Source organism: Bombina bombina, chromosome 6 (assembly GCF_027579735.1).
Source record: "Bombina bombina isolate aBomBom1 chromosome 6, aBomBom1.pri, whole genome shotgun sequence".
Classification (NCBI taxonomy): domain Eukaryota; kingdom Metazoa; phylum Chordata; class Amphibia; order Anura; family Bombinatoridae; genus Bombina; species Bombina bombina.
This window is the reverse complement of record NC_069504.1, coordinates 124,839,553-124,865,956: the sequence shown is the minus strand read 5'-3', so window position 1 is coordinate 124,865,956 and position 26,404 is coordinate 124,839,553. Positions and strand designations below refer to the sequence as shown.

The 26,404-nt window shown below is 40.2% G+C and overlaps 1 protein-coding gene across 1 annotated transcript in view; it reads right to left on the bottom strand.

The window, feature by feature from the left end:
- The window catches only part of CPNE8 (copine 8), a 959,176-nt gene that overhangs the window by 54,092 nt on the left and 878,680 nt on the right, over window positions 1-26,404 (bottom strand). Inside the window, exon 17 of the mRNA XM_053716599.1 lies at window positions 4,353-4,455. Within this exon, the coding sequence (XP_053572574.1) occupies window positions 4,353-4,455 (103 nt within the window). The remainder of the gene's footprint in view (window positions 1-4,352; window positions 4,456-26,404) is intronic.

Here is a 26,404-nt window from a genome sequence, read left to right as displayed (position 1 = left end):
ATTAATTAAACACAATTGCTACAAATAAATAAAATTAAATAAACTATCTAAAGTACAAAAAATAAAAAAGAACTAAGTTACAGAAAATAATAAAATATTTACAAACATAAGAAAAATATTACAACAATTTTAAACTAATTACACCTACTCTAAGCCCCCTAATAAAATAACAAAGCCCCCCAAAATAAAAAATTCCCTACCCTATTCTAAAATACAAATATTACAAGCTCTTTTACCTTACCAGCCCTGAACAGGGCCCTTTGCGGGGCATGCCCCAAGAATTTCAGCTCTTTTGCCTGTAAAAAAAAACATACAATACCCCCCCCCCAACATTACAACCCACCACCCACATACCCCTAATCTAACCCAAACCCCCCTTAAATAAACCTAACACTACCCCCCTGATGATCTTCCTACCTTGTCTTCACCATGCCAGGTTCACCGATCCGTCCTGGCTCCAAGATCTTCATCCAACCCAAGCGGGGGCTAGACATCCACTGAAGAAGTCCAGAAGAGGGTCCAAAGTCTTCCTCCTATCCGGCAAGAAGAGGACATCCGGACCGGCAAACATCTTCTCCAAGCGGCATCTTCTATCTTCTTCCATCCGATGACGACCGGCTCCATCTTGAAGACCTCCAGCGCGGATCCATCCTCTTCTTCCGACGACTAGACGACGAATGACGGTTCCTTTAAGGGACGTCATCCAAGATGGCGTCCCTCGAATTCCGATTGGCTGATAGGATTCTATCAGCCAATCGGAATTAAGGTAGGAATTTTCTGATTGGCTGATGGAATCAGCCAATCAGAATCAAGTTCAATCCGATTGGCTGATCCAATCAGCCAATCAGATTGAGCTCGCATTCTATTGGCTGATCGGAACAGCCAATAGAATGCGAGCTCAATCTGATTGGCTGATTGGATCAGCCAATCGGATTGAACTATATTCTGATTGGCTGATTCCATCAGCCAATCAGAAAATTCCTACCTTAATTCCGATTGGCTGATAGAATCCTATCAGCCAATCGGAATTCGAGGGACGCCATCTTGGATGACGTCCCTTAAAGGAACCGTCATTCGTCGTCTAGTCGTCGGAAGAAGAGGATGGATCCGCGCTGGAGGTCTTCAAGATGGAGCCGGTCGTCATCGGATGGAAGAAGATAGAAGATGCCGCTTGGAGAAGATGTTTGCCGGTCCGGATGTCCTCTTCTTGCCGGATAGGAGGAAGACTTTGGACCCTCTTCTGGACTTCTTCAGTGGATGTCTAGCCCCCGCTTGGGTTGGATGAAGATCTTGGAGCCAGGACGGATCGGTGAACCTGGCATGGTGAAGACAAGGTAGGAAGATCATCAGGGGGGTAGTGTTAGGTTTATTTAAGGGGGGTTTGGGTTAGATTAGGGGTATGTGGGTGGTGGGTTGTAATGTTGGGGGGGGGGTATTGTATGTTTTTTTTTACAGGCAAAAGAGCTGAAATTCTTGGGGCATGCCCCGCAAAGGGCCCTGTTCAGGGCTGGTAAGGTAAAAGAGCTTGTAATATTTGTATTTTAGAATAGGGTAGGGAATTTTTTATTTTGGGGGGCTTTGTTATTTTATTAGGGGGCTTAGAGTAGGTGTAATTAGTTTAAAATTGTTGTAATATTTTTCTTATGTTTGTAAATATTTTATTATTTTCTGTAACTTAGTTCTTTTTTATTTTTTGTACTTTAGATAGTTTATTTAATTTTATTTATTTGTAGCAATTGTGTTTAATTAATTTATTGATAGTGTAGTGTTAGGTTAATTGTAGGTAATTGCAGGTAGTTTATTTAATTATTTTATTGATAGGGTAGTGTTAGGTTTAATTATATCTTAGGTTAGGATTTATTTTACAGGTAAATTTGTAATTATTTTAACTAGGTAACTATTAAATAGTTCTTAACTATTTAATAGCTATTGTACCTGGTTAAAATAATTACAAAGTTGCCTGTAAAATAAATATTAATCCTAAAATAGCTATAATATAATTATAATTTATATTGTAGCTATATTAGGATTTATTTTACAGGTAAGTATTTAGCTTTAAATAGGAATTATTTATTTAATAAGAGTTAATTTATTTCGTTAGATAAAAATTATATTTAACTTAGGGGGGTGTTAGTGTTAGGGTTAGACTTAGCTTTAGGGGTTAATACATTTATTAGAATAGCGGTGAGCTCCGGTCGGCAGATTAGGGGTTAATAATTGAAGGTAGGTGTCGGCGATGTTAGGGAGGGCAGATTAGGGGTTAATACTATTTATGATAGGGTTAGTGAGGCGGATTAGGGGTTAATAACTTTATTATAGTAGCGCTCAGGTCCGCTCGGCAGATTAGGGGTTAATAAGTGTAGGTAGGTGTCGGCGACGTTGTGGGGGGCAGATTAGGGGTTAATAAATATAACATAGGGGTCGGCGATGTTAGGGGTAGCAGATTAGGGGTACATAGGGATAACGTAGGTGGCGGCGATTTGCGGTCGGAAGATTAGGGGTTAATTATTTTAAGTAGCTTGCGGCGACGTTGTGGGGGGCAAGTTAGGGGTTAATAGATATAATACAGGGGTCGGCGGTGTTAGGGGCAGCAGATTAGGGGTACATAAGTATAACGTAGGTGGCGGTCGGCAGATTAGGGGTTAAAATTTTTAATCGAGTGGCGGCGATGTGGGGGGACCTCGGTTTAGGGGTACATAGGTAGTTTATGGGTGTTAGTGTACTTTAGGGTACAGTAGTTAAGAGCTTTATAAACCGGCGTTAGCCAGAAAGCTCTTAACTCCTGCTATTTTCAGGCGGCTGGAATCTTGTCGTTAGAGCTCTAACGCTCACTGCAGAAACGACTCTAAATACCGGCGTTAGGAAGATCCCATTGAAAAGATAGGCTACGCAAATGGCGTAGGGGGATCTGCGGTATGGAAAAGTCGCGGCTGTAAAGTGAGCGTTAGACCCTTTAATCACTGACTCCAAATACCAGCGGGCGCCCAAAACCAGCGTTAGGAGCCTCTAACGCTGGTTTTGACGGCTACCGCCGAACTCTAAATCTAGGCCTGTGACTGGCTGTCACAGTGATTGTATACACAGTAATTGTTATTTTTGACAGTTACTGTACTTCTGCTGGATAGTCTCACATGCTGGCTTCCAGCAGCAGCATTAAATACACACTGATTGCAGCGTGTATATCATGAATGGAGGCACCTCACTGACAGAGATGGGATCCTCCATTCCACTATTTCTGCACTGCCGCACTCCTGAAACATGCAGAAATAATGCATTTGAGGCTGTTCACTGAACTTTATTTATTCTGTTTGCCAATAAACAAAGATGTGACTTTGCCCCCCGTAGAATCTTTATACTGTGCATACTATGCCAAAATTGATGTTTAGAAGAGTTTCAGAACAATGCTGATTTATGGGAATATCTTTGCACATATATTTATAGGCATAGTCATAAACGTTATCAGAATTTTAAGAAGAGGTTTTTGAGGCCTCAAATATCTTCTTGGAGTTATATTTATAATAGAGCCCTTCAGCACCTGATCACAATTAGGAGATTGAAATTGCATGTGCATAGTTAAATCATTTGACCCACATGGCAAAGGTAACTGGCTGAGGCCTTTCTGGGTGTTCACTGTTCTATCCCTTAGAGTTGTGTTTCTCAACTACGGTCCTTAAGTACCCCCAACAGGCCAGGTTTTCATTATAGCTGAACCGGTGCACAGGTGAAGTAATCAGCTGATCAATAACTATGGTTATTAACCTGCTTTCATTGATTAGCTGATTATTTCACTTGTGCACTGGTTCAGCTATAATGAAAGCCTGCCCTGTGGGGGGTACTTGAGTACCGCGATTGAGAAACAATGCCTTAGAGTCTGTAAGATAAGCCGGCCCTGTGGTGATGCCCAATACATAGTCACACAGAAATATTCAGCTGGAATTTATGTATCATGGGATGTTCAGGATCATTTTAGGGCTCCTATTGGCACATACATGCAACGATAACATATTACCATATGTGTTTTACTATAGAACTGATTTTCTGCTCTATAGATTATTTTTAGGACAAAAAAGTGCCACTTTAAAGAAAATTAGTAAAATTATAATTTGAAAACACAAACAGAACAAAAAACAAATAGGGAGGAGCAATGTAGTATTTGCACTAAACTAAAACTGTACTTTCTATACTGTGTGTAATGGAAAGATTTGCTTATTAAAATCATCCCTTAAGATGATGCATTATTTTGCGGAGCCAATATACAGTATATAGATCATTTTAAAAAAAGCACACGCAGAAAAGAAATGACTCAAAACCTGTTGATGCTGCAGTAAAATAAAGCAGATAACATGACTTACATTGACTATAGCCTCTTTTGTCTGCGCCATGTCAGAGATTACTCCATCTGTAATAATCAGCAAAATAAAATACTGGGAGCCGTCCTTTACTGAAGAAGCATATCTAGGGATTAAAAGAACAATTCTTAATAAAGCAAGACAAACACAGCAGAACAATGTCTGATATAAAAGGAAAATGAAGCTCTGTAAGCATTCAGCTGTGCAATTAAGTGTCAGCGGTAAAAAACAAGTAAAGCATTGATTTTGCTTTAGTCTATGAATTATTGGTCACATTTAGAATTATATTTTTTTTACTAACAAGGGCTTTTGTTATATCAAAACAGTAAAGTAGTATATAAGCTGACTTGTGATGTGCAATTATTAAAAACAGTTAAGCATTACAAGGTGCATATATACATAGGACCCCATGTATAAATTAGCGGACATGCAAGGTGCATTCTTAAAGGGACAGTCAACACTAAAATTGTTATTGTTTAAAAAGATAGATAACGCCTTTACTACCCATTCCCCGGCTTTGCACAACCAGCATTGTTATATTAATATACTTTATAACATTCAAACCGCTAAATTTCTGCCTGTTTCTAAGCCACTACAGACAGCCTCTTATCACGTTTTTTTATTTGCTTTTCACAACAGGAGACTGCTAGTTAATGTGGGCCATATAGATAGCATTGTGCTCACGCCAATAAAGTTGTGGCAGACACTGCACTAATTGGCTTAAATGCAAGTCAATAGATAATAAATAAAAAGTCATGTGATCAGAGGGCTGTCAAAAGAAGCTTAGATACAAGGTAATCACAGAGGTTAAAAGTATATTAATAAAACCATGTTGGCTGTGCAAAACCGGGGAATGGGTAATAAAGGGATTATCTGTCTTTTTAAACAACATTTTTTGAGCTGACTGTCCCTTTAAGAACCTGTCTGCCCATCTTTGGTGCAAATGGGAAACTGTACACCCGCTGATCAGATGTCTTATTGCAACACCGCCTCCTGCTTTTGTGTGACCAATCCCGTAAGAGCATCACCTGCCAATCACCCCAGACAAGCATGTTTGAGGTGTTTTATGTCTGCCACCTCAGAAGTGGAGGAGAGGGTAAAAAGCAGCAGTCAGACGACCGCTCCCTCTCACATTGCAGAAAGCAGGCTCAAGCATGCAAGGGCTCGAAGGCAGCATCCGCTAATTAATAAATTGAGCCCATAGACTTAAAAGCATGCATATCAAATACACACACAGAGGGAAGGAAAAAAGCACAGTGCCCAGAGAGGGGCACAAACTGTGTGCATGGCATTAGTGCAATATGAGGAAATGAGGGGTCAATGCTGGGAGCTATAATGCTGCTTCTGCACCTTAGGATGTTTACATTTTCTTGTAAAGAGCACACACATGTTTAACTAGGGCACCAATTACAATCCATTAGAATTCCCTTGGGAAAAAATGTATTGCAGCTTGGGTGATCTTTTTTGTAAGCCATTCCAGTAAGCCTCTAAATGTCTCATTATGATTATTTTTTTCCCCAGTAATTTTTATTCAAGTAGTACAACTCAACTGTAATTTTAATATTTGTGCTTTTCTAAATGGAATTGTGCATCCTTAAAATGCAACCTTAAAAACACATTTTATTTCCCTTTTTCTTTTCTGCCCCATGCAGCAATGTTACCTGAAGACCCTCCTCTTCCTGTCTTTTTAATGTAAACTTATCATTAAAGGGACATTAAACCCAATTTTTTTTCTTTCATTATTCAGATAGAGAATATAATTTTAAACAACATTCAAATTTACTTCTATTATCTAATTTACTTCATTCTTTAGAAATAGCAATGCACATGGGTGAGCCAATCACACAAGGCATCTATGTGCAGCCACCAATCAGCAGCTTCTGAGCCTATCTAGATATGCTTTTCAGCAAAGAATATCAAGAGAATGAAGCAAAATAGATAATAGAAGTAAATTAGAAAGTTGTTTAAAATGACATGCTCTTTCTAAATCATGAAAGAAAAATTGTGGGTTTAATGTCCCTTTAAGACATGGGCAGCTGTAGCCTACAGCCCTAGATAATAAAACAGGATTGTACCACATCTACCAGAATGCAGCAGTTGAAGCCAGCCAATTAGATCTCTGGTCAGCTATCACTAACATTTCCTATGTCTCCAAATCTGTGTGTGCACTGTGACATAGAGATTCCTTTTGGAGATACAAATACACAGAGTAGTCAAGTGTTATGTTCTCCCTCTATTCTTCTAATGATTTATTGAAGTTATATATTCTCTTTTTAAATATTAGCAATTACTAAAATTGACAAACTGTTTATTAAATAACATTTTTTATTGAGGTTTTCATACAATGACAGAGAAAATAAGGTTACAGAATGTTGTCAGACCAAGATATTGCCTTGTTTCAAAAATCACAGTGTACAAATAATGACTTGCAAGTCAAATATATATATTGAGATGAATTAGGTGTAAGGAATCTACATCCGTTTCCCTTTAGGACCAGCCTGTCACACTGCTGTGAGATAAACCAACCCACTCCCCTATTTAAGTGCTACGCTGATGTTAACCAGATGCTTTGTTATTTTGTTTCCAAGCAAGGAACACAGCCAGATAGTGCTCTCTCTTATCGAGGTTCACTATTCCTCTCTAACTCCTGGATTATAATTGAATTTGCCATTTCGTAATTTAAGGACTTCCATACTAACTTACTTGACAGTCTGCATAGCATCTGTTGCGGACATTCCCCAAAGTCTATTTTTGGATTCATAAGAATGCAGATTCTTCTACTTCTGCGCAGGAACTTTCACTTGGCTCATATAAGTTTTCCTCCACGGACTTACCAAACTCATCTATCTTTTTCCTTCTCTCCTTCTGAGGTAATAGCTGCCATCATCGGGACTGGTTTAACCACTCCGTATCACGGAGTTCTGTCACGCCCACTGGTAACCGTCATCATCCTAGAAATCTGTGCATGGAACACAGAACGCCCTCCTATGTCATCTCTATCGCAGACCGGTTTACTACAGCAGCAGACAAACCTACTCTTAGTCAAGCTCGCCCACAGCCTCATTAGAATACTTCACAGAGTTACAATACGGAGGTACACTTCTTATATCAGACATCCTTGTTGGATATTAAATCAAGTTTGTAGTAGTTGGTACGAGTGACTCATTATACTAAACAACAAGTTGTTCATGTTACGCTTGCTGTCTCATAAGTTACAATGTATTAAAGGGACAGTTCACCCAAAAAACGTTCTCCCCTTTAAATTATTCCCAATGATCCTTTTAACCTGCTCCTTTACTCATGTTTCAGCATTTGAAATAGCTGATTCAGCTTGTGGTTTCCCAACCTATACTGAAAGTTTTGATACTGGCGTATACGCTATTGACGAGCCTAAATAAACACAGCCAGCAGAAGAGATTACACTCTCAGTGGGGGGCATGATAGTGAAGTAATAAAATGATCATTTTCCATTGTTCTCTCTAAGTATTGAGCTTTGGTTTTCTAGACAAATACTGTATAAGATAAGGAAGCAAGTCTGTGTACATAAAAGTGATAACATAATGAGATCAGATATAACCTGAAGCTCAACCCATTGTAATAGGCTGGGGTTTCAAAGCACAAATCAGCTACTTCATATACACAAATAAACCCGAAAATGCAATTTCTCAAATATTTTATACTCTGCAGTTGGTATAACAAGTCATTGACAATACATTTATGGAAAAACAATTTTACAGTGTACTGTCCCTTTAACTTCACTGAAGCAGATACAGATCTTATGCTGTTCATCTGATCTAATGGCAAGTGATACATTTATCTAGTATCCTCTGCAGTTGGAATCCACATTATTAACGAACCTAATTCAAATCAAGGTTGACCATTACATTAGGTAATAGTGGGCAACCAAGCGTCAATAATAAGATGAAGTACACATAAATGGAACCTCTTTATTCTTAAAGGTGATAGAATTGATGTAACCACATTACTGACCTCTAATGGGCCAGATAGGGGGATAAATGGATGGTAAATGGTAGTAACGAGGAGGACACTCTTGGGCCACTTAATAAGAAATGGGGTAAATCAGCAGGCAAGAGCTGCTTTAAAGGGAGGGGAGGGGGGACGTGTCTGGGTATTTTAGAAATATAAGAATGTTATTATTATATGGCTTAGTAGGAAACAGATCTCTCTTGGGCTCACTATATACTTAATGGAATGGAGGAGAAGATGGCTGACAAATAAAAACAACTTTCTATTATTCTAGGCGTCTATTCCGTGCTAGCATGGCTGTTGTCTGGACACCCCCCCCCCCTCCCCCCCCGCCTTTTATTAAACTTTGAATATTATTATGTTTTTTAGAAAGGCAAAAGGCTACGATTTTTTTCAAATCTAGTAAAAATGCTCTGAAAACTTCTGAATAGTTTTCAGATTATTACAGCAAATCAAATATAACTTGATTTCCTTTCAATATTTTCATGTTTATCTGAATGCATCTTAACCTTTTAGAAATCAGAGAGGACATCAACGCTGTGCTAGGCAAAGTGTTGCAGCATTTGGTGGCAGAGAAGAGGTTAAAGCAACTTGTATGTTGCTAAACATTTTTCTATAAACTTAAGAGGTTTTTAATTAAAATAAACAAATTGGATTTTAGCATTTTAAAAATAGATGAACTTATAGGGGTTGGAAAAAAAAGTGATTTTAAGATATAAAACTGAGAAGCACTAGTTGTAGCTTACTCTAATCAACAAAAATACATGAATTACTGAATAAATGTCTAATTTCTGTATTAAAACAATGCAAAACAAGAACTTATTAACAACTTATTGGTTATGGAAATGGCAGAACATTCTGAAACACCAACTTAAAACTTCACCAGTCGCCACTGGTCACAAAACTCCTGAATTAAAGGTAATAAGTCCCCTCTGTATCTAAAATATCCTTCCCTGCTCTCTCTTTTCAATAACTGCCCCTTTGTCTCCTGATCACCTGTATAGTAGATCCCCTAACTGTCCCAGATCTTGCAGGGTTATCACAGGTTGAATGAGTGTTCTTCCACCCATGGCTGTAAATGTTAGGGTGTAGAGAAGAAAACAAAGGGTCTACATAAGGGTCTCACTCTTTATATTAGCTGGTAAATAAGGAATATTTGCATTCTATTAGGGTAGATAAGATGAAAACGGATTGCATTGTGGATGAGTATGACAAGTTATATTGGCTTAATCCTACAGTTATAACTAATGATAAATAAAATGTTACAATGCCATTTCTCGTACATCCATACACAAAACACACATATGCAAGTATTGTCGATGGACAATCTAACTGATCATTTTCTTCATCTAACAAAAATTTCTTCCCTCAGAATTATGGTTGCACTGTAGTTTTAAAGGCGTACAATAGTCACAATTGGGGCGCGATTAAATATACGGCGCAGGCTTCGGCGCAAGCGTGGAAACTCGCGCCGCCCGTAATTTCAACTTGCACATCGGGGTATTACATATACTGCTCCGTTAGATGCTAAACTGGCGTAAGTAGGACAAACTGGCGATCTTCTGAAATGTTCACAAATACACATTTTAGTCGTCGCAAGTAACTTATGCCAGTATTATGTCAACGAAAAAATGTCAATAAAGAGTAGTTTTATGCAAATTAGGTTAACACTCGTAAAAATTAAACCGGAATTCAGATAAAATGCGACACGTCATTGCGCTATTCAAATTCATATATAAACCCATGCGCAGCCGCCATTCTTTTTCAGTGTGTTGTTGAGCTACAACACACTACACTGGAGTGGAGGAGAGAGGCGCAAACAGAGGAGTTAGTTAGGTCTCATTGTTGTTGAGTAAGCTTGTACACTTACACATATTCTTACATATTGCACACATTGAATACATACATACATACATATACTAATACACCACACTTTTTTTTCTAACACCTCACACATATTTTATTTGATTTTTACAGTGTGATAGGCTGAGTGTTTGGTTGTGATTGTGTGTGATTGAACTGGGAGTGTGAGTGTGTGTAGTTTGATTTAGTGTGAGGATGGCAGGGAGAGGTAGGATGAAAGGGAGGAGGGGATGAGGGAAGAGGAGTGGCAGGGATAGGAGTATTGGAGAGGGCAGGAAGAGCAGTGGGGTCCCCATCAGGGAGTAAGTGGAGTGGGGAGAGGGAGAGCCAGAAGGGATGATCGGAGGGGAGATGCCCGAGAGCCCCAGAGAGCAGGCACATCTAGGAGAGGGACAGAGGGTGCACATGGGGACAGAAGGGGGGAGGAGGGAGAGGATAGGGAGGAACCCACACCAGGGACATCACAGGGAGGAAGCCAAGTGGCCATGGAGGATGAGAGGCTGAGATGTCCCAACTTCCCATTTGCTGAAAATGTTGCCCTTGTCCAGGCCATCATGAACAATTACAGTGCCCTCTTCGGGCAGGAGAAGGGCAAAGGCATTGCCAAAAAGAGAAAAACTGCATGGTTGGCGGTAGAGGATGCTGTCAACAGTGTGGCCCCACAGAGGAGGAATGTTGAGGGCCTGAAAAAGCGCTGGAATGACTGCAAGAGGCGGGTCAAAGAAAAGATGGGGCAGGAATCTATGCACCAGAAGGGAACAGGCGGTGGGCCAGCCCTGAATATAGAGTATAACACCTGGCAGGAGATGATATGCAGGTCCCTGAGTATCACAGCAGTCTGTGGACTTCCAGGGGCTCGTGAATCAGGGGCTGCAACCACAGCACATCATGCTGGTGAGTAACATCCCACACACCAGTATTATATGTATTTGAGATATAACATCCTTTAATATCACACATTCATGTACACAATGAGGAGCATGGTATTTGGCGTACTAACAAAAACATCTACAAATATACTTGACATTACTGCCACTTAACATAATGCAATTAATGATATGAGGTGTAATAGTGCAATACTAACATGTCTCAGAGTAACACAGGCCACAAGCCACATGTAGAGTTTTCATTGAATGGACACATAACTATTGTGTGAAACACATCCCTGTATACTGCTCATATTCAAATCAATCAGAAAACAACTCACAATGTGCACATGCATGTTATAGAGTTTGACATGAGAATCAGTATAGGCCCTAGCATGTATCAATGTACATTGTATGCCCACATGGACATATATCTGACTGTACTAATCCCTCTCATCCTTTGACTCCTCCCCAGAACCTCCTGTCATGAGGATACAAACATCCATGCCACCACCACCACCAGTCTTCAGGCAACCGCAAGAACAGTATGCTCCCAGGCATGAGCATGGTTGGATGGCTTCAGTTGAGGACTCGGGAGTGATGCCACCACCATTGCCATATGACCCCTAGCAGGGATTCCTGGCCAGAGGAATAGCCTTCCTTTGGCTTTGAGGGGGAGCCAAGACAGCTACAAAGGGTCCATGTATTTACCCCCCCCCACAAAACAATCTCATGTCAGTCATGGATTTTACCCACAGACTATGTCACAAGAAGTGCCAATTGGAGGGGCTGAGTGGTCACACACTGGTCATCAGTGGGACTATCAATCAATCATGAGAGCTCCACCATCCTCATCACTTGGACGAGCTCCACCATCCTCATCACTTGGACGGGCTCCACCATCCTCATCACTTGGACGAGCTCCACCATCTGCAGATGTAAATATAGCAGAAACTACAGCTGCACCTTAAGCACCATCAGATGCAGCTGAACCTGCCCCACAAGAACCATCAGATGCAGCTGAACCTGCCCCACAAGGACCAGCAGATGCAGCTGACCCTGCCCCACAAGAACCATCAGATGCAGCTGAACCTGCGCCACAAGAACCATCAGATGCAGCTGAACCTGCCCCAAAAGAACCATCAGATGCAGCTGAACCTGTCCCACAAGAACCATCAGATGCAGCTGAACCTGCCCTACAAGAACCATCAGATGCAGCTGAACCTGCCCCGCAAGCAACTAGAAGCCCTGCTGCTCAAGAGCCTGTGGATGCTTTGTATTCTCCCCTGGGTGAGGAATACATTGCACTCCAGAGGAGGCTCATAACAAGCACCGAGCGCATACAAAGAGGCCAAGAGAGGTTCTTCAGGAACCAAGAGAGGTTCATCAGGAGCCAAGAGAGGATACAACAACGTAGCATAGAGTTGCAGAGGGACATGGCAGCATTGTTAAGTGCAAGTGTTCGGAACCAGTCACAGATGATGCAAATTCTGTCTGATATGCAGATGGACAATAGATGGAGATAACAAAATCAACTCTCGGGTGTGTTGGTTGAGCACTTTAAACACCAGCAGGACACTGCCTCCAGCCTATCATCTGTGGCCAGCACACCAGCAGAAACACCAGAATCTTCTAAAACAAGGAAATCCACTGCAGGCACCTCAGCTCCCTCATCCAAGAAGCCAAAAAAATATATATATATTATTATAGTTCACCATAAACCTTGTCCTCTGTTATTTACCATGTAATTGTCATACACATCCATGTAAGGTGTGTTCTATTACACTAATATTGTTAAAACATATAATATGACCAGTGTGGAAATGGCAATAAACAGGTAATATTATAATGTTTATGACATATTCTTGTACTATAACTCACATCCACAATAGTTGTTTATGAAGGGTACATATAGTAATATTCCCTTCTAAGATGTAAATCAATGTATCTCACATCCAATATAAATTAACACATGGGTATATACTGTATAATACTGATGTTACTGATAGGTGTGCATTATCAGGTGTTTTAAGGCTGCAGGTGAGAGGTTGTGTTGTTTGTGATTGGTTTGACACAATTGCAAACAGGCGGCCTTAAATGTCCTATAAATTATCATATGAGCCATCCTAGATTTAGATTTCATCTAAGAATACCAAGAGAACAAAGCAAAATTGGTGTTCGAATTAAATTGGAAAGTTGTTTGAAATGACATGCCCTATTTGAAACAAGAAGGTTTTCTTTGTACTGGACTGTCCCATTACTGTATATACTTTAGCATCATTGCCAAGCTGTGTTAACAGTAAAATACATTACACTCCCAGTGGGTTCTAAAGAGATAAAGGTAATACAAATATGATTTCCCATTGTTCTCTCCAAGTATTGATGATTGTTTTAAGAACAAATAAGAAAGTAAGAAATATAGTAAAGAAGCAAGTATATGTGCACAATGTGATAAAGTAATGAGATCTGATTATACCTACAAGCTCAATGCATTTGATTAAGTTGTGGCAAATACAACATCAGCTATTTCAAATACACAAATAAAGCTTAAAAAAAATCTCATAGTATTCTGTCCCTTCAACTATTTGAGATGCTGCTTCAATGCATGTGTTTGTTAAGGCTTCCAGGGAGTTATGTTGGTTTTTTAGTCAGTGCAAGGGTTGCTGCGCCTGCAATTAGTGGCGAGATGAAAATGGAGTAGATTTTCTGAATTCTGCGGGCGTAAGTCCTCACGCTGTATATTGGATACCAAATTGCACGGCTGTTCTATGTTAATCTATGGGAGAAAAAAATACGGACGACGGGTGAAATATACGCGCGTAATGGGGCCCTTGATCTGTACATGAGTGCATTTAAATTTGTAATAAAATATTTTTGTAAACACTCTCTTTGTTTCATAACAAATGAAAACATTTTTTTAAACGTTTGAAATCTGCTCTGTCATATACATTACATATATGTTTGTAGAACCATATCCCTTAAATTGGGCCATTAATACCAATGTCTTATATATGTATATCCAAACCATTCATAGTCATTTAAACTTCAAGCAAATATGTTATATTTAGAGTTGTTAGAAAACCTAACAGCATTATATGCTCGTAAGCATTTCATTTCTTATTCTCCCAGTGTTTATATTAGTTTTTATTTAAAGAACATTCATTGTTTGTATTCCCTCACAGCTTGCAGTTGACATGGTGACAGGACATAGTTTATATTGTTCATTTAAAGTCACACAGAAGAGCATGATTCTAAACCTGACATTCTATACAAAGAACGTTCCAGCTTTTAAAAACATAATTTCTATGCAGTTTTTAAGGTTTACAATATACTTTTATAGGGGCACTACATTATGGCATAAACAGTAAACATTATAATACTTTTGTGTGCCACATGTATAGAATTTTACAATAAAAAATGTTTATGGATAAATGTATTAAGGTGGGTTACCAGCTTATTCGGCTCTGTGGAGCAGGCCTGCATAAGCGAGCCTGTCCCACAAATTTAAGAAGCTAAAACCGCTTCTTTTTTTCTTCTCCACCACCTCAGAATTGGCAGAATCAATCGCCCGACACTCGCAAGATCAATTGCTCGACACTCGCAAGATCAATCGCTCGACAATCCTCTTGTTCCATGCTAAATTTCGCCCTGCAATGAAACATCGCAAGTGGCAATTGCAAGCGGACAGGTTCACTCCTTGCAACTTGTCCACCTTCAGGGATAATAAATATACCCCTTATATTTGGCAATCTTTAATGTACAAACATGAGAATCTAGAAAACAGTAATGTTTATTTAATTAACTAACGGCTAGATTTAGAGTTCTGCGGCCAAAGGGGTGCGTTAGCTACCCATGCTTTTTTTCTCCCGCACCTTTTAAATACCGCTGGTATTTAGAGTTCACAGAATGGCTGCGTTAGGCTCCAAAAAGGGAGCGTACAGGTATATTTACCGCCACTGCAACTCTAGATACCAGCGATGCTTAAGGACGCGGCCAGCTTCAAAAACGTGCTCGTGCACGATTCCCCCATAGAAAACAATGGGGCCATTTGAGCTGAAAAACACCTGCAAAAAAGCAGCGTTCAGCTCCTAACGCAGCCCCATTGTTTTCTATGGGGAAACACTTCCTACGTCTGCACTATGTACATGTACTCCGAGTCTAAACACCCCTAACCTTACACTTATTAACCCCTAATCTGCCGCCCCCACTATCGCTGACACCTGCATATTTTTTTTAACCCCTAATCTGCCGCTCCGTACACCGCCGCTACCTACATTATACCTATGTACCCCTAATCTGCTGCCCCCAACACCGCCGACCCCTATATTATATTTATTAACCCCTAATCTGCCCCCCACAACGTTGCCTCCACCTACCTACAATAATTAACCCCTAATCTGCCGACCGAACCGCACCGCTACTATAATAAATTTATTAACCCCTAATCCGCCTCACTCCCGCCTCAATAACCCTATAATAAATAGTATTAACCCCTAATCTGCCCCCCCTAACATCGCCGACACCTAACTTCAAACATTAACCCCTAATCTGCCGACCGGAGCTCACCGCTATTCTAATAAATGTATTAACCCCTAAAGCTAAGTCTAACCCTAACCCTAACCCCCCCCTAAATTAAATATAATTTTTATCTAACGAAATAAATTAACTCTTATTAAATAAATGAATCCTATTTAAAACTAAATACTTACCTGCAAAATAAACCCTAATATAGCTACAATATAAATTATAATCATATTGTAGCTATTTTAGGATTAATATTTATTTTACAGGCAACTTTGTATTTATTTTAACCAGGTACAATAGCTATTAAATAGTTAATAACTATTTAATAGTTACCTAGTTAAAATAATTACAAAATTACCTGTAAAATAAATCCTAACCTAAGTTACAATTAAACCTAACACTACACTATCAATAAATTAATTAAATAAAATGCCTACAATTATCTACAATTAAACCTAACACTACACTATCAATAAATTAATTAAATACAATACCTACAAATAACTACAATTAAATAAACTAACTAAAGTACCAAAAATAAAAAAGAACTAAGTTACAAAAAATAAAAAAATATTTACAAACATTAGAAAAATATTACAACAATTTTAAACTAATTACACCTTCTCTAAGCCCCCTAATAAAATAACAAAGCCCCCCAAAATAAAAAAATGCCCTACCCTATTCTAAATTAAAAAAGTTCAAAGCTCTTTTACCTTACCAGCCCTTAAAAGGACCTTTTGTGGGGCATGCCCCAAAGAATTCAGCTCTTTTGCCTGGAAAAAAAAACATACAATACCCCCCCCAACATTACAACCCACCACCCACATACCCCTAATCTAACCCAAACCCCCCTTAAATAAACCTAACACTAAGCCCCTGAAGATCTTCCTACCTTATCTTCACCTCGCCGGGTATCACACCGATCCATCCTGGCTCCGAAATCTTCATCCAAGCCCAAGCGGGGGCTGGCGATCCATAATCCGGCGGCTGAAGAGGTCCAGAAGAGGCTCCAAAATCTTCATCCTATCCGGGAAGAAGAGGCGATCCGGACTGGCAACCATCTTGATCCAAGCGGCATCTTCTATCTTCATCCGATGAGGAACGGCTCCATCGTGAAGACCTCCAGCGCGGATCAATCTTCTTCTTCCGACGTCCAACTGAAGAATGAAGGTTCCTTTAAGGGACGTCATCCAATCAGAATCCTATCAGCCAATCGGAATTAAGGTAGGAAAATTCTGATTGGCTGATGGAATCAGCCAATCAGAATCAAGTTCAATCCGATTGGCTGATCCAATCAGCCAATCAGATTGAGCTCGCATTCTATTGGCTGTTCCGATCAGCCAATAGAATGCAAGCTCAATCTGATTGGCTGATCGGATCAGCCAATTGGATTGAACTTGATTCTGATTGGCTGATTCCATCAGCCAATCAGAATTTTCCTACCTTAATTCCGATTGGCTGATAGAATCCTATCATCTTGGATGACGTCCCTTAAAGGAACCTTCATTCTTCAGTTGGACGTCGGAAGAAGAAGATTGATCCGCGCTGGAGGTCTTCACAATGGAGCCGTTCCTTATCGGATGAAGATAGAAGATGCCGCTTGGATCAAGATGGTTTCCGGTCCGGATCGCCTCTTCTTCCCGGATAGGATGAAGACTTTGGAGCCTCTTCTGGACCTCTTCAGCTGCCGGATTATGGATCGCCAGCCCCAGCTTGGGCTTGGATGAAGATATCGGAGCCAGGACGGATCGGTGTGATACCCGGCGAGGTGAAGATAAGGTAGGAAGATCTTCAGGGGCTTAGTGTTAGGTTTATTTAAGGGGGGTTTGGGTTAGATTAGGGGTATGTGGGTGGTGCGTTGTAATGTTGGGGGGGTATTGTATGTGTTTTTTTTACAGGCAAAAGAGCTGAATTATTTGGGGCATGCCCCACAAAAGGTCCTTTTAAGGGCTGGTAAGGTAAAAGAGCTTTGAACTTTTTTTAATTTAGAATAGGGTAGGGCATTTTTTTTTATTTTAGGGGGGCTTTGTTATTTTATTAGGGGGCTTAGAGTAGGTGTAATTAGTTTAAAATTGTAATATTTTTCTTATGTTTGTAAATATTTTTTTATTTTTTGTAACTTAGTTCTTTTTTATTTTTTGTACTTTAGTTAGTTTATTTAAATGTATTTATTTGTAGGTATTGTATTTAATTAATTTATTGATAGTGTAGTGTTAGGTTTAATTGTAGGTAATTGGAGGTATTGTATTCAATTAATTTATTGATAGTGTAGTGTTAGGTTTAATTGTAACTTAGGTTAGGATTTATTTTACAGGTAATTTTGTAATTATTTTAACTAGGTAACTATTAAATAGTTATTAACTATTTAATAGCTATTGTACCTGGTTAAAATAATTACAAAGTTACCTGTAAAATAAATATAAATCCTAAAATAGCTACAATATAATTATAATTTATATTGTAGCTATATTAGGGTTTATTTTACAGGTAAGTATTTAGCTTTAAATAGGAATAATTTATTTAATAATAGTTAATTTATTTTGTTAGATTTAAATTATATTTAAGTTAGGGGGGTGTTAGTGTTAGGGTTAGACTTAGCTTTAGGGGTTAATACATTTATTATAGTAGCGGTGAGCTCCGGTCAGCAGATTAGGGGTTAATGCTTGAAGTTAGGTGTCGGCGATGTTAGGGAGGGCAGATTAGGGGTTAATACTATTTATTATAGGGTTATTGAGGCGGGAGTGAGACGGATTAGGGGTTAATAATTTTATTATAGTAGCGGTGCGGTCCGCTCGGCAGATTAGGGGTTAATAAGTGTAGGTAGGTGGCGGCGACGTTGGGGGGGGCAGATTAGGGGTTAATAAATATAATATAGGTGTCGGCGGTATTAGAGGCAGCAGATTAGGGGTACATAGGGATAACTTAGCTGGCGGCGGTGTAAGGAGCGGCAGATTAGGGATTAAAAAATGTAATAGAGTGGCGGCGATGTGGGGGGACCTCGGTTTAGGGGTACATAGGTAGTTTATGGGTGTTAGTGTACTTTAGTGCACAGTAGTTAAGAGCTTTATAAACCGGCGTTAGCCCAGAAAGCTCTTAACTCCTGGTTTTTTTCTGCGGCTGGAGTCTTGTCGTTAGATTTCTAACGCTCACTTCTGCCACGACTCTAAATACCAGCGTTAGAAAGATCCCATTGAAAAGATAGGATACGCAAATGGCGTAGGGGGATCTGCGGTATGGAAAAGTTGCGGCTGTAAAGTGAGCGTTAGACCCTTTCCTGACTGACTCCAAATACCAGAGGGTGGTAAAAACCAGCGTTAGGAGCCTCTAACACTGGTTTTGACGGCTACAGCCCAACTCTAAATCTAGCCGTAAGTTAACACCCCAAGTGCTATATGTATTCTTATACCAGCCATATGAAGCTTATTGTTAAATGTTTAGGTTTTCTGTGTGTGGAATTCTAAAAATAAATAAAAGTTCTAAGAGCAGAAATGGAAAATATACAATGATTTAACTAATGTGTTCTATTTTAAAACCAACTATTCTTTTATACAGGAAAAAAAATTAAAAGGTTTAAAACAAAACAAAAAAAAAACAAAAAGTGAATTTTGCATTATTCATAGTAATCGACTATGGGGTTGAATCCATTAGAAAAGTTTGTCTAATTATTTATCTACAAAAACTACCATAGACATTAATGGTGGTTTCCTGTAGAAAAACATTAGATACATTTTTATAAAGGATTGTGATCGATCCCTTTGAGAGCTTAGAGTGGCGTTATGGTCAAAAGTAAAATATGCACGAGTGCAATGACATTTTGAATAGAAGCATTTTTACAATACATTTGTATTAGCAAAAAATGTTGTTTATGTTATGACTATTTTAACTGTATACCCACATATGCTACAAGTGCGGCACCATAGTGATTTAGATAGTTGGTGGTAGCTTGTATGACACAAATGAAGTCATTGATAATATTATACAGACCACTGTTTGTTCTCTGAGCAAGTGTGGTTTTTGAATTCTGGAGCACGTTACTTATAGCATACATGCACATGCTGCTGAAACAGTAATAGCTTTTATTGTTTAAAAAATATCTATTATTCAAAGTGGAAATACACTCATGCACATTTCAATGTTGCCGAATATGACTGTATAACAACTAACGCATTGACTTCTTAACGTTTTGAAGGAATAATGTTCCCCTTCCTCTGGAACCACATTAACAAAGAGAAATAACAAGCGGATATAACCAACCCTAGTGCTTCTCATGGACCAAAACACTCTGCTTGTAGCGTACACAGCTAATGAAACCAGGCCAAACTCACAACTGTAAGGGTGGTGATGTGAGAATGCTTTCTTTGTATTTCACTAGAAAGGGCGTTTTGCTTATTTATAGGGACATGAAACTAAAAAAACATAATTTATGCTTACCTGATAAATTCCTTTCTTCTGTAGTGTGATCAGTCCACGGGTCATCATTACTTCTGGGATATTACTACTCCCCAACAGGAAGTGCAAGAGGATTCACCCAGCAGAGCTGCATATAGCTCCTCCCCTCTACGGCACTCCCAGTCATTCGACCAAGGACCAACGAGAAAGGAAAAGCCAAGGGTGAAGTGGTGACTGGAGTATAAATTAAAAAATATTTACCTGCCTTAAAAACAGGGCGGGCCGTGGACTGATCACACTACAGAAGAAAGGAATTTATCAGGTAAGCATAAATTATGTTTTCTTCTGTTAAGTGTGATCAGTCCACGGGTCATCATTACTTCTGGGATACCAATACCAAAGCAAAAGTACACGGATGACGGGAGGGATAGGCAGGCTCTTTATACAGAAGGAACCACTGCCTGAAGAACCTTTCTCCCAAAAATAGCCTCCGATGAAGCAAAAGTGTCAAATTTGTAAAATTTGGAAAAAGTATGAAGCGAAGACCAAGTTGCAGCCTTGCAAATCTGTTCAACAGAGGCCTCATTCTTGAAGGCCCAAGTGGAAGCCACAGCTCTAGTAGAATGAGCTGTAATTCTTTCAGGAGGCTGCTGTCCAGCCGTCTCATAAGCTAAACGAATTATGCTACGAAGCCAAAAAGAAAGAGAGGTAGCGGAAGCTTTTTGACCTCTCCTCTGCCCAGAGTAAATGACAAACAGAGAAGACGTTTGTCGAAATTCCTTAGTTGCCTGTAAGTAAAATTTTAGAGCACGGACTACATCCAGGTTGTGCAGTAGACGTTCCTTCTTTGAAGAAGGATTTGGGCATAAAGAAGGAACAACAATCTCTTGATTGATATTCCTGTTAGTAACTACTTTGGTAAGAACCCAGGTTTAGTACGCAGGACTACCTTATCCGAATGAAAAATCAAATAAGGAGAATCACAATGTAAGGCTGATAATTCAGAGACTCTTCGAGCCAAGGAAATAGCCATTAAAAATAGAACTTTCCAAGATAACAACTTTATATCAATGGAATGAAGGGGTTCAAACGGAACGCCCTGTAAAACATTAAGAACAAGGTTTAAACTCCATGGTGGAGCAACAGTTTTAAACACAGGCTTAATTCTGGCCAAAGCCTGACAAAAAGCCTGGACGTCAGGAACTTCTGACAGACGTTTGTGTAACAGAATGGACAGAGCTGAGATCTGTCCCTTTAATGAACTAGCAGATAAACCCTTTTCTAAACCTTCTTGTAGAAAAGACAATATCCTAGGAATCCTAACCTTACTCCAAGGGTAACCTTTGGATTCACACCAATATAGGTATTTACGCCATATCTTATGGTAAATCTTTCTGGTAACAGGTTTCCTAGCCTGTATTAAGGTATCAATAACTGACTCAGAAAATCCACGTCTTGATAAAATCAAGCGTTCAATTTCCAAGCAGTCAGCTTCAGAGAAGTTAGATTTTGATGTTTGAAGGGACCCTGTATCAGAAGGTCCTGTTTCAGAGGTAGAGACCAAGGTGGACAGGATGACATGTCCACCAGGTCTGCATACCAAGTCCTGCGTGGCCACGCAGGTGCTATTAGAATCACTGATGCTCTCTCTTGTTTGATTCTGGCAATCAATCGAGGAAGCAACGGGAAGGGTGGAAACACGTAAGCCATCCTGAAGTCCCAAGGTGCTGTCAGAGCATCTATCAGGACTGCTCCTGGATCCCTGGATCTGGACCCGTAACGAGGAAGCTTGGCGTTCTGTCGAGACGCCATGAGATCTATCTCTGGTTTGCCCCAACGTCGAAGTATTTGGGCAAAGACCTCCGGATGAAGTTCCCACTCCCCCGGATGAAAAGTCTGACGACTTAAGAAATCCGCCTCCCAGTTCTCCACTCCCGGGATGTGGATTGCTGACAGGTGGCAAGAGTGAGACTCTGCCCAGCAAATTATCTTTGATACTTCCATCATAGCTAGGGAGCTTCTTGTCCCTCCCTGATGGTTGATGTAAGCTACAGTCGTGATGTTGTCCGACTGAAACCTGATGAACCCCCGAGTTGTCAACTGGGGCCAAGCCAGGAGGGCATTGAGAACTGCTCTCAATTCCAGAATGTTTATTGGCAGGAGACTCTCCTCCTGACTCCATTGTCCCTGAGCCTTCAGAGAATTCCAGACGGCACCCCAACCTAGAAGGCTGGCGTCTGTTGTTACAATTGTCCAGTCTGGTCTGCTGAATGGCATCCCCCTGGACAGATGTGGCCGAGAAAGCCACCATAGAAGAGAATTTCTGGTCTCTTGATCCAGATTCAGAGAAGGGGATAAGTCTGAGTAATCCCCATTCCACTGACTTAGCATGCACAGTTGCAGTGGTCTGAGGTGTAAGCGTGCAAAGGGTACTATGTCCATTGCCGCTACCATTAAGCCGATTACCTCCATGCATTGAGCCACTGACGGGTGTTGAATGGAATGAAGGGTGCGGCAAGCACTTTGAAGTCTTGTTAGCCTGTCCTCTGTCAGGTAAATCTTCATTTCTACAGAATCTATAAGAGTCCCCAGGAAGGGAACTCTTGTGAGTGGAACGAGTGAACTTTTCTTTTCGTTCACCTTCCATCCATGTGACCTTAGAAATGCCAGCACTAACTCTGTATGAGACTTGGCAGTTTGAAAGCTTGAAGCTTGTATCAGAATGTCGTCTAGGTATGGAGCTACCGAGATTCCCCGCGGTCTTAGTACCGCCAGAAGAGCACCCAGAACCTTTGTGAAGATTCTTGGAGCTGTAGCCAATCCGAATGGAAGAGCCACAAACTGGTAATGCCTGTCTAGGAAGGCAAACCTTAGGTACCGATAATGATCTTTGTGAATCGGTATGTGAAGGTAAGCATCTTTTAAATCTACAGTGGTCATGTATTGACCCTCTTGGATCATAGGTAAAATTGTCCGAATAGTCTCCATCTTGAACGATGGAACTCTTAGGAATTTGTTTAGGATCTTTAAGTCCAGGATTGGTCTGAAAGTTCCCTCTTTTTTGGGAACCACAAACAGATTTGAGTAAAACCCCTGTCCCTGTTCCGATCGTGGAACTGGATGGATTACTCCCATTAACAAGAGCTCTTGTACGCAGCGTAGAAACGCCTCTTTCTTTGTCTGGATTGTTGACAATCTTGACAGATGAAATCTCTCTCTTGGAGGAGAGTATTTGAAGTCCAGAAGGTATCCCTGAGATATTATCTCTAGCGCCCAGGGATCCTGAACATCTCTTGCCCAAGCCTGGGCGAAGAGAGAAAGTCTGCCCCCCACTAGATCCGATCCCGGATCGGGGGCCCTCAATTCATGCTGTTTTAGGGGCAGCAGCAGGTTTCCTAGTCTGCTTGCCCTTGTTCCAGGACTGGTTAGGTTTCCAGCCTTGTCTGTAGCGAGCAACAGCTCCTTCCTGTTTTGGTGCAGAGGAAGTTGATGCTGCTCCTGCTTTGAAATTACGAAAGGAACGAAAATTAGACTGTCTAGTCTTGGCTTTGGCTTTGTCCTGAGGCAGGGCATGGCCTTTACCTCCTGTAATGTCAGCGATAATCTCTTTCAACCCGGGCCCGAATAAGGTCTGCCCTTTGAAAGGTATATTAAGCAATTTAGACTTAGAAGTAACATCAGCTGACCAGGATTTTAGCCACAGCGCCCTGCGTGCCTGAATGGCGAATCCTGAATTCTTCGCCGTAAGTTTAGTAAGATGTACTACGGCCTCCGAAATGAATGAATTAGCTAGTTTAAGGACTCTAAGCCTGTCCGTAATGTCGTCCAGAGTAGCTGAACCAATGTTCTCTTCCAGAGACTCAATCCAGAATGCCGCTGCAGCCGTGATCGGCGCAATGCATGCAAGGGGTTGCAATATAAAACCTTGTTGAACAAACATTTTCTTAAGGTAACCCTCTAACTTTTTATCCATTGGATCTGAAAAAGCACAGCTATCCTCCACCGGGATAGTGGTACGCTTAGCTAAGGTAGAAACTGCTCCCTCCACCTTAGGGACCGTTTGCCATAAGTCCCTTGTGGTGGCGTCTATTGGAAACATTTTTCTAAATATCGGAGGGGGTGAGAACGGCACACCGGGTCTATCCCACTCCTTAGTAACAATTTCAGTAAGTCTCTTAGGTATAGGAAAAACCTCAGTACTCGTCGGTACCGCAAAATATTTATCCAACCTACACATTTTCTCTGGTATTGCAACTGTGTTACAATCATTCAGAGCCGCTAACACCTCCCCTAGTAATACACGGAGGTTTTCCAGTTTAAATTTAAAATTTGAAATATCTGAATCCAGTCTGTTTGGATCAGAACCGTCACCCACAGAATGAAGTTCTCCGTCCTCATGTTCTGCCACCTGTGACGCAGTGTCTGACATGGCCCTAATATTATCAGCGCACTCTGTTCTCACCCCAGAGTGATCACGCTTACCTCTTAGTTCTGGTAATTTAGCCAAAACCTCAGTCATAACAGTAGCCATATCCTGTAATGTGATTTGTAATGGCCGCCCAGATGTACTCGGCGCTACAATATCACGCACCTCCCTCTGAGCGGGAGATGTAGGTACTGACACGTGAGGCGAGTTAGTCGGCATAACTCTCCCCTCGTTGTTTGGTGAAATTTGTTCAATTTGTACAGATTGACTTTTATTTAAAGTAGCATCAATACAGTTAGTACATAAATTTCTATTGGGCTCCACTTTGGCATTGCAACAAATGACACAGGTATCATCCTCTGAATCAGACATGTTTAACACACTAGCAAATAAACTTGCAACTTGGAAATACAATTCAATTAGAATAATATTAAAACGTACTGTGCCTTTAAGAAGCACAGAAGATCTATGACAGTTGAAAATTAATAAATTGAAACAGTTATAGCCTCAATCCTTGTAAACAACACAACTTTAGCAAAGGTTTAATCCCATTAGCAAAGATAACAAATTCTGAAAGCAGGAAACAAATTACAGAATAAACGTTTTTTATCTCAGTCAAACTATAATTCTCACAGCTCTGCTGAGAGAAATTACCTCCCTCAAAATAAGTTTTGAAGACCCCTGAGCTCTGTAGAGATGAACCGGATCATGCAGGGAATACAATGAGTTGCTGACTGAAATATTTGATGCATAGTAAAAGCGCCAAAAAACGGCCCCTCCCCCTCACACACAGCAGTGAGGGAGAACAGAAACTGTCAGAAAAACAGATTAAGCAACTGCCAAGTGGAAAAATAGTGCCCAAACATTTATTCACACAGTACCTCAGCAAATGAAAACGATTTTACATTCCAGCAAAAACGTTAAACATAATCTCTAGTTATTAAACAGCTTTATGTATTTCTTACAGTGTAATTCTAGTGAAGTACCATTCCCCAGAATACTGAAGTGTAAAGTATACATACATGACATTATATCGGTATGGCAGGATTTTCTAATCAATTCCATTGTCAGAAAATAAAAACTGCTACATACCTCTATGCAGATTCATCTGCCCGCTGTCCCCTGATCTGAAGTTTACCTCACTCCTCAGATGGCCGAGAACAGCAATATGATCTTAACTACTCCGGCTAAAATCATAGCAAAACTAGATTCTTCTTCAAACTCTGCCAGAGAGGTAATAACACACTCCGGTGCTATTTTAAAATAACAAACTTTTGATTGAAGATATAAAACTAAGTATAATCACCATAGTCCTCTCACACATCCTATCTAGTCGTTGGGTGCAAGAGAATGACTGGGAGTGACGTAGAGGGGAGGAGCTATATGCAGCTCTGCTGGGTGAATCCTCTTGCACTTCCTGTTGGGGAGGAGTAATATCCCAGAAGTAATGATGACCCGTGGACTGATCACACTTAACAGAAGAAATGTTCTCTATATCATCTAAAAGGTTATGTTTGACAATTAATTGCATTTTTTTTGTTGTTGGAAAAATGGATGTTAGTGTGTTGAATAAGCCAGCCAATGGGCAAGATCACACACTTCCTGTTAGTTTGACTTCAGTTTTGGACAGCTTTTAATTTTTTAAATATTTATGGCCAGATTACAAGTGGAGCAGTATTTAACGCTCCCGCTCATGCACTAACTCCGCTAGAAGTAAGCTTTTTGAGCACTTCGGGTAGAGCTCGTATTACAAGTTGAAAGTAAAATGTTTTCGCTTGTGCGTTCACCTGTTGCACGCAAAAAGCCGATCTTAGAATATTATGGGTGCGTTATTATATTCACCTATAAAAGTCAATAAAGCAAAAAAAAGAGAAAAACAAACTAACACCCTACTCGCACACAAACTCGAGTTTTCTGAAGTGTGCTATACTGACATGAAAATTTGAATATTTCACATTCTAATGTTCTTCATATAGCAGAATATGTTCTATTTATTCTCA